This window comes from Diadema antillarum, unplaced genomic scaffold (genome assembly GCF_040938485.1).
Source record: "Diadema antillarum isolate AM-2024a unplaced genomic scaffold, OU_Dant_1.0 seq00001536_RagTag, whole genome shotgun sequence".
NCBI classification, from domain to species: Eukaryota; Metazoa; Echinodermata; class Echinoidea; order Diadematoida; family Diadematidae; genus Diadema; species Diadema antillarum.
The window spans coordinates 220038-237025 of NW_027272268.1; the positions used below are offsets into that span (position 1 = coordinate 220038).

At 37.0% G+C, this 16988-nt stretch overlaps 1 protein-coding gene across 15 annotated transcripts in view; it reads right to left on the reverse strand.

The window, feature by feature from the left end:
• Nucleotides 1–4430: 4430 nt before the first annotated feature.
• The window catches only part of LOC139710500 (kinesin light chain), an 84941-nt gene continuing 72383 nt past the window's right edge, over nt 4431–16988 (reverse strand). For 8 of the 15 annotated variants that reach the window (XM_071622427.1, XM_071622417.1, XM_071622428.1 and 5 more), the window contains 4 exons: nt 15625–15743; nt 13366–13407; nt 6827–6878; nt 4431–4917 (listed from right to left, as the gene is read on the reverse strand). In XM_071622427.1, coding sequence (XP_071478528.1) covers nt 4828–4917; nt 6827–6878; nt 13366–13407; nt 15625–15743 — 303 coding nt within the window. In that variant the 3' untranslated portion in view covers nt 4431–4827. Of the gene's footprint in view, nt 4918–6826; nt 6879–9437; nt 9463–13365; nt 13408–15624; nt 15744–16988 lie in introns of those variants that run through there. The other 7 variants (XM_071622429.1, XM_071622423.1, XM_071622422.1 and 4 more) reach the window with 4 other exon arrangements.

Sequence of the window (16988 nt, forward strand, 5' to 3'; positions counted from 1 at the left end):
TGTCATCAGATTCAACTATATTAGTTACAAAACACTTTATGTACAGTCAAATTATCAGAGAAGTGTGAATAAATAACTAGCATCGGTCTGATAGATTTGAGCGTAATAAATGCAGATTTGATGACAAAGCTCTTATTAAATTTTACTCTCCCTTTTACTGCTTCCTACATCAAACAGAAGCTTGATTGAATAATCAAGTACATAATAAATATGTTGACTGCTGCCATCTTGTGGTGAGCATACACAGTTACCAGGAACTTAGAACATACTTTTATCATCTTATATCTATTTTTTGCTTTACAACCAAACCATGTACATTTATCATCATTAAAAAAAGTCCTGAAACAGAAGACTACAGTTGTGGGGGAACTTTTTGCAAGAGTAATATTCCACCTGAAATGTATAATATCGGATGAAAATGCAGTCTCCTTACACATCTACATCTACTGGACAACCTAGGCCCTGTCATTATGTGTTGATTTATTTCTCTAGTGGAATACATCATCATGAAGAGACGCCATAGCCATGGAATAATGCCAAACCTTATGAAGCCTTGAAACACGTCAACAGAGTGAGTAATCTTGACAAAGTCTTAACTGATGGAAAAGGATTCTAGCTGTTACAAAGCGAATGATAGTAGGCAGCAAAGATGTTATCCACGGATGTTCAAGCTGCACTTTACAAGCCTACCTAGACTAGAGTTTGAATTTCTACATATCAATTGACCTGCACATTATAATCATGGCAACACAGACTTCACAAAAGTCATAGCACAAGGTTTTGATGTGACACAGTCTGCACTGATTCTGAAGGCAAAGTGTTCCTTTTTTTTCAATGTGGCAGCATTATTTTGCGATAAAATATACATTTTCCTCCTGACTGAGCATTCGTTCCTGATTTGCACTAATTATCGGGATACACATCTAATAATGGTACACACTGCATTGCATCTCTATTAATGACCTAGAATAAATGCCTCTCACATCTACTCAAAACATGACATATAATGAGATGATTTCATTCTCAATATGATGCAAATTAATTTGAATTAATTTCTTGCAAATTGTGCAATTGCATGGACTTCACCACTACACTAACATGGTTCACAGCCTTATGTGTTTAAAACACAGCGAAGTTTGTTGTCCTGAATGTTGACCTGCTGTTTCACCAAAAAAGAAAAGAAAAAAAGAATGATATAAGAGTCTACTTCTATGACTGACACAGTTACACCACTATCAGTATATACATGTACAGACAGTCAGTAATCTAATTTGATGAAATATGTTGGCTCTGTGAACTAGGCAAGTTAATGTTTCTTACGCTATAATTATAGACAGCAAAATCTATATGCACAATATTTATGAGAAAAATTACTCTTTCATATCTATATTTCTTTTTTTCATTTACATATCACAACATAAATAAGATCTCTACACACAGACCATCTTCAAGGCACAAAATAAGAGCAAAATGCATCTAGCAAAAGAATCATTTTGAAGCATAACTATAAACCTCATCAAAAAATGTTGTCCAAAATGTATCAATCCTTCTCCTTAACTCTCCCACCATGTTAAGATCCTGCCACGTTAGTCAGGCATATCATCATGGTTAACATAGGAAAACAACAACAACACCTAGCTTCATCTTCTATTTCATAAGAAAAAAAAAAGGTTGATCACATCCTGAGATTTTTCTTCTGTTAATTCCTTCAGTCACCTTCAGAGCAGGCCCAATAAATTGTTTATGCTGATGCACCACATACATTGAGCTGACACAAAATATTTGATAGAAACATACACTCTTTTTTTCTTCAACTGCCTAGAATATTCTATACATGATTAAAAATGAGTTTCCACTGCATCAAATCAAATCAAAAATGGCAAAGCTGATTTGAACCCTACTATCTTTGCTGTACTGCTATCACCACTGGTGTCTTATGGCTGCTTAGCAGTGTACCACATATGTGTGTGTGTGTGTGGAGGTTTACGATAAAGAGGTTTGCGTTTTTAGGCCGCTAAGAGAAGCTGTAATTCAACACCATGATCAAAGACACAAAAATACACTGCTACCTTGAGCACAGACATCCTGGTCTAAATATCCCAGTAACATGCAACTATCTTTATTATTATTACTTCTTTTTTTTTTTACATAGAGTCTCTGCAGACTCAGGGCTCCTTTAAAAGATTGTTTGACTGCAACATGATGATACATCCAAGTTTCACTTGTGCGTGGGAGGATCTAGCATTTAAAGTTATTTGATACACACTGAGGTCTTTTAATTTTGTACGACCTGTGACTACCCAAGGCAACTCTATACATTTCTATAAAAAAAAAAGAATTAAAAGGTTGACGTGTGAATGGAAATCAACCTGACATACCGGTGTACAAAAGCATACAACCAATGATTCCTTTTTCTGCACAAATGCAAGTATTATGCGGATTATATACAGTAATCTGTCATTATAGAGAATCAACTTTCAGTGCATGCATTTGTTTCATTCCTGGCACTATGTATACTGCTAACTGCACAAATTCATATGTAACAGGAACAATGACTACCTAGTGGTACTTTGTATTTAATGCACACACATAACTAGCTTTGTTGTTTTGGCTGGAACTGCACACTCCTGCAAACAAGAGAACTCTCAGTAGCCTATATTCAGCACAATCTTTTCTTCAATTCATAATGCCCATGATATCATACTAGCCAACTTGGGTGTCATTATTTGCTCTGTAAACAATATGGGCTTGTGTCTTCATTACCTGCACAAGAGGAAATGCTAAATGTGACAAATGATGTGAAACAATTACCATGAAATACTGTGTCTTATCACAACATGACAAAGTCTCTACTTGGCAGTCACTCTTTTCAACCAGTAAAACATCACTCTGCTTTAATCTTACAGCCTTTGAGAATTGAATGTGTCTGTATCTTTCTACATGCAGCAAAACCTTAGGCAAACATTATCGCAATGCACTCAGTTTTCCCCAAAAAACATTACTCTGCAATTGACAGGTTTTATAGAATGTGTGTGCACTGACCTCATTCAAAGATGTAACCATAACTTCACAGATTTAGTGATTTTGCATCCATAGAAATTGTACAAGCAAAAGTGATGACATCTTCTGTTGTAGGAAAGTAGTTTGTGCAAGAAAGGTTCAGGGTTTTACAGTAAATGGGAGCAAACAACAATTCACAGGTTTTTTTATGTACAAGATGCTGATTTCACTTTGGTTTGCAGAGACTAACGTGGACAAATAGTCCCAAGCTGCTGAGGGACTCTACTCTTCAAACATACAAATATCACAACTCAGACTGCACGGCTGGCCTCACAACTGGAAACAGAAAGCCACTGAAATACTCCACAATACAATCAATTCTCAACATATGAATTCTTACCTCATGCACACACACAAAATAATCAATCCAGAATTGACTGATTCAGTTTAAGTGTCCAAAAATGTCACATATTATACCAACATAGTATGACTCAACTGTGACTCTCATTAGAAAGGAAATGAAATGAGGAATTTTAGAGATCACTGTAGTAACACTCTTATTTGATTTTACCTCATAATTCATTTCTAATATAACACAAATCTAAACAGCAAACCCTTAGGATATCTTTAAACAGAATAGCAACTCTTTTCCAAGGATGCAAAACCAGTGAGTTGAGGATAAGTTGAATGGAAATAGCTGATCTTTGTACAAAATCTACACTCCTTGAGAGCAAAGAAGAGATGGGTGAAATGCAAAAAGACAACTGTCATTGGCAAACAGAGAGTACAGTGTATATTACTGAAGAGACTGCATTTATCAAAACCTCACTTCATCTGGATTCTTCAGCACTCAAATTACTGAGTTTCTTTTTACAATTCTTGATTTGTTTTTACAATCAAACTCTATACTGCAAAAGTTTAGATAACATTCTCCTCCTGGCTAAATCTCGCACTTTATCTCTGAGACTAAATCGATCACGCACACTCTTTCACATCTACAAGTCGATCACATTTGAGCCTCATCATCCGCTTGATTTCATCATCGATCTGTCAATTATGAAGTAAATGTACATGAAATCAAATCAGTAGGTGAATTTGAACTATACAGTCTATCTAAGTTCATTTAAATACCAATTACGCTACGTACACGCCACTTTGGTATGGAATCTCCAAGGAAAATGACAACATCAGTCAGTCAGTATATGCATGATCTCATATGCTCAGTCAGTGAGTAAGGTCCAAAAAAATCAAACACCGCACTGTCAGTATCAATTTGTAAACATCAATGGATGTATGCTCAACATTGAAGTTTAATTGAACAAAAACTTGTGCCTCATCTATCTCTCAACTCTGTAGACCAAAGAAAACTGTCAACAATGAAACACTCAGAATTCAGTGGAGAAGAAATTTTACACATCAGATGGAACGCATAAGAAACTTTGAGCACAATCTCACATATTTGAATGTTCAGTCTTTGCTTTACTGAAATCTAGCACAATGCTTGGTGAAATGATGCACATATATTATCAGTCTATATTCTGGTTTGAAACTTCAGTGATGAGCACATGTTGAAAAAAGTGAAAAGAGGCTGAAATCTTCAAACATATACTGGCAGTAACATGTTATCAAACTGGAACATAGACTGCTGAACAAACTAATACTAAGTCTCTAACCATTCGTCAGTACAGCCCTAAAGAATGAGGGGGAGGGTGTGGGAATGGGAGAAAGAAATTATTTCAACTGCCAGGAAGGACTAGTTCTCTGCTTCAGGGATGATCTCAACTCTAACATTGTGCAATGGATGGAGGTTCTGATGAAGGGGTCATCTCAGAAGTTTCCAGACTGTCGACGATGTGATAAATTGTCATGGCTTCCAATGCGACCACGCTGACTGAGTTGAATAGGTGCTGGTGTTGACTGGAGAGGAAACCAATAGGCATGTTGATTTATGACATACAGCACTTCATACATTTCATCAATCTATCTTAATGCCAAATCTTAAGACTGACTTAAATGTCTGAACATCTTATGTATATCTAGGACTAATCAAAAGCACACAGGACTTTAAAATGCAAAACTCCTTTAAATATCAATGAAAATAAAATTAAAACTAGAAATGTCGCTATGGGACTGGTATGCCTCCGCCATAATGCATGATTCTCCCAATAGGTGTATAGTACAATGTCTTCACAATGTGTGATGACAGTTTCACATAACTGGCAAAATACTGAAATGACAGGTTTGTCAGAAATGTCTTGAATGTTCACTTTCCTTGAACTAGGTTTGCTATAGTTGTCTAAGAGTGCAGGTACATGTATTTGGGGAATTGAGGATTTTTACTTGACTTTTGACCGACCCTTTTATAAGTTTATGCATTGAGTAATTTTCAAGGTATGAAGAAAAAGTGTAATTACAGTATAAAATTATTATAATTATTATTTTTTTTTTTTTGCATTTTAGCCTGGCCTTTGACCCTTAATCTTTGATCTTCTGGCAGAAAATTCCCCAGAGAATCTCCATTAGGTAATGCATGCATATATTAAGTTCTTAAAACAATCCTGCAAAAATTGCAAATAGTATATGAGGGAAATAGTGAAATTTTGAGGAGTTGACCTTGACCTTTGACCCCTGACTATTGACCCATGACCCCTAAATTCCCTAGATAATCCCTGCCAGTCAGTACATGCGTATGTACCAAGTTCCATGAAGATACATTGAACCATTTGCAAGAAAAGTGAAATTGTAACATTTTCACCTGACCTTTGACCTTTGACCTTGTGACATGAAACTCTCTCTGTAGAATCTTTACGCAGTAGTACATGTTTAAATTAAGTTTCAAGAAAATACCTTCGGGCATTGCATAGACATGGGGAAAATAGCAACATTTTTAGCATTTGACCTTGACCTTTTGACCTTTGACAGCTTGCCAATTTCACTAAAAACTACTCAACTAATTGCCCCATCATACGTCATCCTTGGACTAAGTTTGGTGAAAGTCGCTTCATCCAGTTTTGAGTCATCACATAAACAGATAAATTTCAGGATTTGACCTTGATCTTTGACCTTTGACCTCTGTCCGATTTCACTCAAAAACTAATCAAGTAATTGTCCCATCATACATCATCCTCGGACAAAGTTTGGTGAAATTTGCTAGATCCAGTCTTGAGTTATTGCGTAAACGGATACAATGTCATGATTTGACCTGGACCTTTGACCTTCGGCCTTTAGCCGATTTCACCCAAAATCTAATCAAGTAATTGCCCCATCATACTTTATACTTGGACCAAGTTTGGTAAAATTCCAGTCAATATTACTCAAGTTATACGTAAACGAATGCAGACGGACGTACGGACAGACGGACAACCCGAAAACATTATGGCTCCGGCACCACTTCGTGGCGGAGGCATAAAAAAAAGAAACTAGGGAATTGTGCATGACTTTTGACGAAGGCATGATGCAAAGCAAATTTCAATTCATGACTGGAACTGTATTTTTGAGCATGCTCCCCTACTTCACAATGAATTTGGAAAATTCTTTGCTGCCTGGCAGTTACTGTTGAAAGAAAATGCACATCACAAATGAGACTAGAATCACTTTGCACTCAACACAAGAGGCCAGTCACAAAAGGTTAACTAACTTCCAGAGATAAATGTTCTAATCTTGGAGGGGAATCCTCGGACTGGGTGTGTAATAGAGAGCTGCTACTCTGGATATACCCCTGACAGAATGAACAGACAGACAGACAGACAGACAGACAGACAGACAGACAGACAGACAAGACAAACTATCAAACAGAAGAAAGATCAATCCCACTTAGGTATCTCACCTCCTCATTTCCTCTGCTTGGTAGCACTGACATGGAACTAGCTCTTTTCATGCTGAATGGTAGATTGACAGGAGCAAAAAGAAAAATAATGAGACAAAATAATGAATATTCCCTTTTAATAGATAATATACTGGATTCTAAATGGTTACATGCCTTAAGTCTTTCAGAATAGTGTCTATTCATCTTATCAACAAAATGGACGATGCACAGAAGGACAATGTTCATTCCAGTCACTCTCAAGATTAAAATAAACATCTGCATGTTAGTCATAAACTTCTAATTCTAGGAAATAAAAATGTAAGCAGGGTTTATTCACATGGCCCTTCTCTAGAACAGAATTATCATCACATTACTGTTCAAAAAGGAAATCAAAATCTTGACTGTAGTAGCATGCATTACAAATTAAATCAAAAGGTCAAGTTATAGGCAAGGTCACAGAAATTAAATAAACCTGTATCCATTTGCACAGAATTTAGAAGTAATAAAAATCATAAATGAGAAAAATATAAACATAGTAAAGCAATTAAACACAACAAAAGAGAGGAAAAAAAACATATGGTATGAAAGAATATACAGGAACTCTTGTTCTGGGGAATGATTTGGGGGTTGCTATGATATCACAAGAATTGGAGTACAGAGTAACAGTTGGGATTTCATTTTTTCCTATGAATGTGAAATATATCCTTTTTGTGTTTGCATGTGGAATGGTGCTTTGTAGTTGTATACATCTGTACTAATATTGTGAAACTCAAAACAGTCAGTGTATGAGTTCACATGAAAGTTTGCTATGACAGAGGAAGTACCGGTAACTATTATTAATATAAATTATATACTTTTTGAAAGAATGTGGGTTGGCATATGCTCACTTGAGGTTGACTGTACAATACGAAACACAGAGGGCAACATCAATAACACACCCAACCCCACTGCATCATATACAAACATGTTCATATTCCCCTTTCTTGTGCTTTGTTCGATACAGATGTTAGATATATATTAGTAATGAGTTGTATGTATCCTTCTGTTGAAAAAAAAAATCCATGTCATTGATAATTTGATGGAATGGAAAGGCCATATTGCAATGTTATGATGTTAAAGTGGTGCAGATGTGTTTAACCTAAAAAAGTTTGATGTGATGATATTATGATAGATAGGGCAAAAAAATAAAAATAAAAATAACTTTGAAATAGAATGGCAATACATCCATATATATTGCATGTGTGGATGCTGTTCCTGTGTCGTCTAATTACCACATACCTGTGAGTTTACAATATCAAACATGAGCAACCTTAAACATTACTTCCCATTCTCTCATCAAGTGATGGCCTTAGTTTAAGTTTGGTTTGGGTCTTAACATCAATACCCTAGGTCACAGAATTTCATTCCATGTACTTTCCTCTCTTGGCTTTGGTGTGAACAGCTTTTCTGACTATATTCCCCTATGATAACTTTCTTGTGTCATGGCAGGCACAACACACGAGCTACTATTGCCTTATAGCCGCAGACACGCACTAGTCACATTGGAAATATCAGTTATAACTTAATGAAAATGAAAAAAAGGGGACACGAATGTAAATAAATTAGGAGAGTATAAGACATCAACAAACAGCAATGAGATCTATGCAGATTCACAATGTAAATATAGTGGAAGGTGCAACATCATTACATTTATGGACAGATGGGAGAATGATTTTAATAACTGCAAATGATAAATATAATCAGACTGATTAAATAAAGAGCTTAAATTATAACAATGCATGCAGCCTGTGTATCAAGTAGCCATTCCAGGAACCAACATTATATGAATTAGATTTAGTCCAACATGATGGAAGCACGCCAGACTGGTGTTCAAGAAACCATCTGACACATATTGTTTTCCCAGTCTAAAGACGCATAAATTTGATACACACCATGTAATATTTGGTCTTGCATTTCCTTTCCTCTCTAAGAAACTTGGAATGTAAAATTCACTCTTAAAAACACCAGGCTGACATGTAAAGAAGGATATAAGCTCAAAACTGTTTCTATTGCTCAGTATTTTGCTCTGGGGAATCATATGATACAACATGCAGGCCCAGGCACTTATACATGATAATCTAAAATGCCACAGCTTTATCAAGCATAAATCAACCTGGATCCAAACAAGCCCAATTTACAGGGCTACAATATCTTTGAGAGAATGTTTGCGTGATGAACATTGGACGTGCATGTTGTATCACGATACACTCGCAGTCTGCTGATACACACATTTCAAAACAAAAACACTTTATTTGTCAAAAAAGCTGCTTCCATGGTAACCACAGTGCCTTAAAACTGATGCTGGGCAGATGAGAACACAAAGATTTGAGTTAGGTGTGAGACAAGGCAATACACTAGGGGATATTTCAAGTTACAATATCTCTTGGCACAAGGATGCAGAGAAGCAAGTCTGACACAGAGTTTACCACTAAATTAAACAATAGTCAAATAAATAAGATTCCAGGGGAATACGGCATGCAGGCTGGTCACATGACTTGGCCGGACATGCATCCGCCGTGACTACGAAACGAGCGAGGCCAGTGAGTGGCTTACGTACATATACCTCTACAGGGACGGAGTGACTTCTACACACCTCTATTCCATTACTTCTACGGAAACTGGCCAACCAACGTGAGGAACAAAGATAAAGGACAAAGATAAGACAAAGATATCAAGAAGATCAGGGCTGAGACTGTGAGGATCAATGGCAAACAAATGTTTCAAAATGTTTTTTTAACTGGAGATTCTCTTGAATCCTTTGACTGACAGTCTGGTGCTGCCGAAGGCCTGCACCTTTTGTCTCACAAGAAAAAAAAAAATCATGTACAAACCAAACAAGGTTATCAACTTGCAAACTAATGCACACTCAATGCCATGGTGAATTTCATGTTGCTTGGTAATGTGTTAATTGCATCGCAAGATGCTTCAGAAGTTGTGTATGGTTAAATTGCCACAATGCAAACAGAACAGTAGAGGGCAGCCTTCATCATTTCCAGCAAACCACTAGTTGCTTACAAGTTTACCAAATGAACTGTTGAAATAGCATATACAATCGGTTTTTCTTTTGTTTTGTTTTCTAATCACATATTTTGCAGGAGACTTCACGAAAGTTACTATAAAATGATAAAGATGAGTTTTGTCTTGTGTCAGCACAGAAAAACTGCAAACACCCATGTTGCCCATCACGTTTTTGGTGACTGACATCAAGATTACACTGTACTTCCAGCCACTAGATACTGAATTGTACTTACATCTCCATGGCATGAAATAATCTGCAAAGACACTAATTTCATCCTCTACCACTTAGCTCTCTCGTTCAATTCCACCTTGGCTATCTAAATGACCTACCTGTCACAAATCATAAAGTTGTTCAGAGAGTAATTTTGATTAGTCAGCTCCTGCAAACCTTTGAATAAGAATGTCACAATTCTTGATGGTCTGGACAATCACAAAATCGGAAATGAAAAAAAAAAGGAAGTCTGAAAAAAAAAAGAAGTTAAAATCAAGACAGCTCATCCCTATCTAATAGCTGCTATATGTAGTATCTTTTTAAAAAGAAATACCAAGACAAAACATCACAGAAAAGCAACCAATCCCTATATTTTCCAGTAGAGCCCTCTCAATTTGTTTGTTATCACTGTTAGTTTCTTTCCTAATGTGTTTTTGTTTTCTTTTTCATGCAGAGTTTTTGAATTCAGCAACAAAGAATTTTTGAAAGTATCACATGCACATATCAGCAACGAGAAGGAAATTGGTGATTGTCAGGAAATGGAAGTAGCACAGGAATAAACTGAGGACAATAGACATTACAAGAAACAACATTCACCACGGCAACGATTCCAAATCACAACGGGAAACAGTTACAAGACAAAGCTATCCCATAATGCAACTTTCCCTGCTATGGACAGGCAGACAACAGCTTGGTTGGTCTCTAGAAAATTATTAGTAGCCTCTCATGGGGGTTTGGGCTGGGAGTTGGGGTGTAGGAGCTGGGGTGTAGGAGCTGGGGTGAAGGAGCTGGGTGTAGGAGCTGGGGTGTAGGAGCTGGGGTATAGGAGCTGGGGTATAGGAGCTGGGGCAAGGGAGCCGGGGCAAGGGAGCCAGGGTGGGGGCGCTTTACCTTACGCTGCTTCTGAAGCGCGACTTTCACACAGGATTATTGTGGACAGGAGGTTGTGTCTGGGTAATTCACAAGTACAACTGCTGTAAACACGCACACAAAACAAAAGCAGGTATTTGGGAGAAGGGGGTGTAAAATTAGTTTAAAACTATACTTCTGAAGCGAAGGGTTTGCAAAGCACTGAACAGCTGTTACACAGGGACATGACATATCACACAAATTGAAAGTGTGAGCCAAGTGTGTGCTAGTGTAAAAGTGTTACACCGATCTGTGTATAGAAAAGGAAAAGATTACAAATATAAGCACTGTGGTACCATGAAAGCTCAGCTCTCAGTTAACTTAAAGAGCACACCTTTCAGACAAAAGATAAGTAAAAAACAACAACAAACAAACAAAACAAAACAAAAAAGGAAATACACATTGCTATAGATGTACAGCACTGCACATCACTTTGAGTTGGAAGGGGTGACTACATTTGGAAATCACAGAATTATAATTGCGCTACAACTTACCAAAATCTCAATTTTTTCCCTCATAACTCTAGAAATATGTGAATAATTTTGAATAGTTGCCTTCTCTTTCAGTATGCATATGCCATACCCTAATCTGGGTCTTGTCTCCTTTGCTCAGAGAAATCCAACATTTATTTCTACTACTTTGCTGTGAGAGATCACTTAGAAAATGTTGTGAATTCACTAGAAAATATGATGTCATCACTTTCAAAGAAATTCCTTTTGGATCATCAGTAAAATCAAGACCATGTTATGATCTACCTGGTGTGGTGTTGTGTTGTGTATGTGTGTGTGTGTGTGTGTGTGTGTGTGTGTGTGTGTGTGTGTATATTACAGTCAAACCTGTCTACAGCGGTCACCCAAGGGAGACGAAAAAAGTGGCCGTTGTAGACAGGTGGCGGCTATTACAGGGTCATTAATATGCCTTTTCGGGGGGGGGGGGGGGTGTGTGCTTAGAGGTCGCATACAGCAGGTGGTCGCTATAGATGGTTGTCGCCATAGACAGGTTTGACTGTAGCATATGAATGTCTCAACATGTGGATAAAACTGCCCCTTGGTTAACTGTGGGCACACATACACACTGCTTTTTGAATGTCCTCTGTTGCTACATAGATCTTCTAGACTGCAAATTGGGTAAAAATGCAGCTGATATGAGGGAAATGGGGAATTCATGGCCTGAGGCACTGGTGCTGATGTAAGAAAATCAAACCTGTGTCCTGTCTACTATCTTGCTCAGGTATGAGTAAACTATGCACAATAGACTGCTGTTCAGTAAATCTTAAGGCAAGTATCTGAATGTGTGTGTGTGTGTGTGTGTGTGTGTGTGTTTGTATATGTGTGAAAGTGCACCGATGTACGGCAAAATTGAGTGAATATTTACAGCAATTCATACACAATTTGTCTGCAAATATTAAGAAAAGGCACAAGATATTGATACACTCTAAAAAATGCCATTCACATTAAAAGCCACTGACATAATACCAATAGGAACAAAGACAGTAAATAAATGGTTATTTGACATCAACAGTTTGCAGGTGGGGGAGAGCTCACAAGCAGGAATTAAAAAAAAAAAAATAAGCGAGTTCAGGCAACTTTTATGAAAATATTGAAGTACTATGCACACATTTTTCTTTCTTTTTTTTTTCTGATCTGAGTCTTGACAAGAAGATAGCGTTGAGAGAGCCACCGGGACCTGAACACCAGACAGAGTGTTTGGGTGAAAGATGCAGCACATGGACCTAACATCATCCCAACACTAACAGCAAATATACACCAATCAACTATAAGCACTAAATATATACAAAGATGTCATCAACTCCCACCAATAATGTGTCCTACATAACTTTCTCAGCTATGTTAGGTGATTTTGTTGCGGGGCAATCAATTATCTCCTTCTACTATTCTTCACTTGTCTTCTAGCACTCAGTGCCATGAAAGCATACTTTGTATGACACAGAACAAACACAAAAACTTGCTGGAAAAACAAGCGTCACCCTATAATTAAACCAAACCTTGTAAACACCTCTTTGATAATTGTTTCTTTTCTGAGCCAACGTCCATTCAAACTGCAATAAACCATTGAGGCAACTGAGCTAGAAAGCCAAAGGGCCATTTTTTAGACTCAATGGAAAATATAAGTGGGAAAAGTCACATGTGACACACCCAAGGCAGCATCATTATTCCAATCAAGATGTGTTTTTATAAGTCCAGTGCTTTTCCTCCCACCCTTACACTCCATCCATCAAAACATCGTCAATGAACCTATGCTTTTAGAAGGGCTGGGTACAGTTGATAAGACGCGACACCGATTCTAGCTCCCCCATAGGCACACAAGGCACTCTACACGAAAAAAAAAGTATATATACACCAGCTTAACAGGCTGGACTCACCCAGTTTTCACCATATCCATTAAACCATCAAAAATGTCAGACCTTTTGGAATTTTTTTCAAATGTTTGCAGGGAGTGAAAGGAAATAAAAATGTGGAAAAAATTATTAAAATACATATTCTCTGAGATCCTAGAAACAGTTACTGGAAGACGCAGAAGACAACCAAAATGGCAGCTTACAACCCTGACACTCCATTCCTCGACATTGACATGACTTACCAAAAAAGAAAGAAAAAGAGACAAATAAAAAATTCTACACAAGTTCTGAATCTATAAAAAAGCACAATAATTGCAAGAGCTACACTTGGTTGTCTGGTAAGAGCCTTATCTTTTCAAAGGATTGTCACTGCTTTGATTGGTTAAAGGGACTATATAGTACTGGTTGAGGTGGGGATTCAGGTTTATAACATTAAGTAACAACTAAGTGAGATAATGAGAAACCTCTTATGAAATATGACAGAGCATGTAATTTTAAGAAGGATTCAACATTTATTTGATGAAAATTGGCTTTGAAATGGCTGAGATGTCCCAAAAAGTGATAACAATAAAAGGCGACAGGCCACGCCTTTTATTAGGATCTCTTTGTTTCATCTTGTTTTTGATACCCTTTAGAATTGCATGCTCTTTGACATCTCATTGAGTGGTTTCTGAATATCTCACAAAATGTTACAAGCTAAATCCTTACCTCAACCAAAACTGTACACAATCTTTCATACTAACCATAGTTACTGAACTAGTGACTTTTATCTACAGGTAGAAGCTTCATATCTAATGTATTTGAAACCACACTTTGGAGAGTTAGACCAAAAGATGACCCCCCCCCCCCCCCCCCCTGGTGTTACCTGCATAACTTTTAACTACAATGGTTGATTTTATCACTTTGGATGTATGCTCATATATTTTGCCCAAAACACAATATCTGGGCAGATTTTACAGATCTGGAAAGATTTTTCATTCTTTTCTGATCACATGAAACATCAGTCCTCACAACCTTATCCTACATCATTCTCCACAACCTTTTTAATTTTCATTTTGCATTAATTCAAAGAACTTTTGAAATTTCTACATAATCATAGACATTGTGCTTGAAATATGTTTTATCTAGATAGAAGCTTAATAGCAACAAGCAGTGTCTGTCAAATGGTATTATCGAAAAATGATAGTTGAATTCTAGAAGCCCAAGTGTACAGTGCGTTCAAAAAAAAATACAATCAGATTTCCGCATTGATAACTTTTAATATGATTAAAGTGTCTGAATGCTATTTAAGAGTCTGAAAATATAACATCTTACCTATATTTTGCAGATAACCCTATTCAATTTGGTTTAGAGGTCACAGAGAAATGTGGATCGTTGTAACGCATATCATGGGTCTGTTTCTTTCAAGTTTAGCACTAGGATGTTCTTACAACTGCATATTAACGTGTGAACACAATTCACAAAACTTGGAGGGAAGGGATTCCTGACATGCTCTACAAAGATCCTCATTTCTCTTTGACCACTGAAGCAAATCGGATGGGGGTTTCTGTAAGATGTTGGTAATAAGTTACAGTCTCATACCCTGAAATTGTATGTGGAGTGATTCACTATTTCTATAGTTATCGTTGCAGAGGGTCCCATTGTATTCTTCTTCTTCTTTTTTTTGGACATATGGTGTATATACGGACAGGACCTTCAGTGTGTAGTCACCATACAGGTTGATTTGAAGGAGGTAGAAATTAATTTTCATTAAAAAAATTGTCAGTAGCATAGATTTACAGTATGGTGGTCCTTTGTAAAGACACTATCCCTGTAATAGATATGGTAATGTGTACTTTCATGCTAGCTGAATGATACATATTTGTAGGTGGTAGAAATAAAATCAAGTATACAAAGATAATCCCATACAGACATAGGTAAGAGTATTAGAAGTGATTTTTAACATGCCATTCGTTATGTTAGTGATGTGGAAAATACAAATTTCTAGTTTTTCACAAGGTAATGTGGCACAGCAAAATATAACACATCCTACTGTTATGTCATCATTTGCACACTATCTTACAATGATCTTCATTTTTGCTTACAGGTGTAATTAAAAACAAGTCTAACAATTAAATGTGCCTGATGATGACAGCATCACTAGGTTAGAAATCTGTATCTCTGTTCTTTATCATATTGTGATTTACAGCAATGCCGTGATGGTAATCAAGAGTAGTGATTTTACACCTATAGGTATTGGGAGGAAAGACTTAGGTTTGAATCGAGCGTAGCTGTGATACACACCCTCCATCATCGTCCGACTCACGGCCCTTGAGTTTGTTGAGGAGCTTAGAGCTGGAGCGCCGTACCGAGGCCCTGAGCTTTGACAGTGAACCGCTTCTCCTTAACTTTCCATCCCCATTCTGACATGATAAGAGAGACAATATACAGGGTTGGGTGTGACATGCAAGCATGCTGGGAGCTTTTTAATTTTCCTCCTTCTCTCTCACTCTCTCTCTAACACCATGTTTATTTCAGTATACTCCACCATTGATGGTGTACATCAACAGCGGAGCACACTGAGTCCAACAAAACGGATTTTAGTCCGTCACATCACTCGTACCACAGCACGAGGAAGGAGAGAAAAATGATGCCTGGAATCTATCTGTTTGCAATAAAATGGAAGGGGTTACAAGAGAAATGATATCAACATGTATTAAAAAGTGACAAATGAAATCATAACCGACAAGGACTTTGGAGAAACGTCATTCAAGGCAGCATGAAATTAAAAAAAATGAAATGAAATTGAATGGAGCAATAACCACAATAAAACAACAACTACTGACACAGCAGAGGAATGACTGTGAGCCCTTGTATCATACCAGAAAATAAAATACTGACATTAAAACCTCATTGTGACCACATTATTTGATTTCACAGAATGCAAGGCAAAATGTTTCAACTGAATTTGTATTAGTGTTTCACAAACTTATGAAAGATACATTGAGGGGAAATATAAAGCCATTTTGATTTAGTAGGGGCACTTCACATTAGGAAATAACTTCTTGATACTAACAGCTATCCAAATAGCTGGAGTTGAACCAATCAGACACAATGGCAAGTGTTACTACAAGAACTTAGAATGAAATATATACCAGTATGTAAGTTAATAGTGTCCGATTAATGTGTCTTGGAGAGCAGTGGCAGACTTTCTGCAAGGTTTTTTTTTTTTCTTTTTTTCTGCTTGATTGCTGCAACAAATCTTAACATTGCATTCACTCTGTCTTTACTAATCTTAGTATATTCCAGGTACTTGACCTCTTTCATAATGTTGCTTTTAAATGTGACTTCTTTTTTTTTTCATGAACATGAAGGGATGCAGTTTTCTATTGCACTCACACAAATCTAATCAAGTCAAATTCAGAAGCACGAGGAAAAGGTAACAATGATGCATATCATCATGATATATCCACCATTCATTACACAGGAAATGGACATTATTCTCATTTTAGATTTTTGGAACAGAATGTAGAATCTTTCTGCACAGCCAAAAATCAATCTTCTTTGTTCACAAAACAGCTGTACCAAAGGGTGAGTTGAGGGGGTCTTCCCCTTCACTAAATCACTATAGAATTTTCCAAAAATGGGACAACAAATCATGTCACATC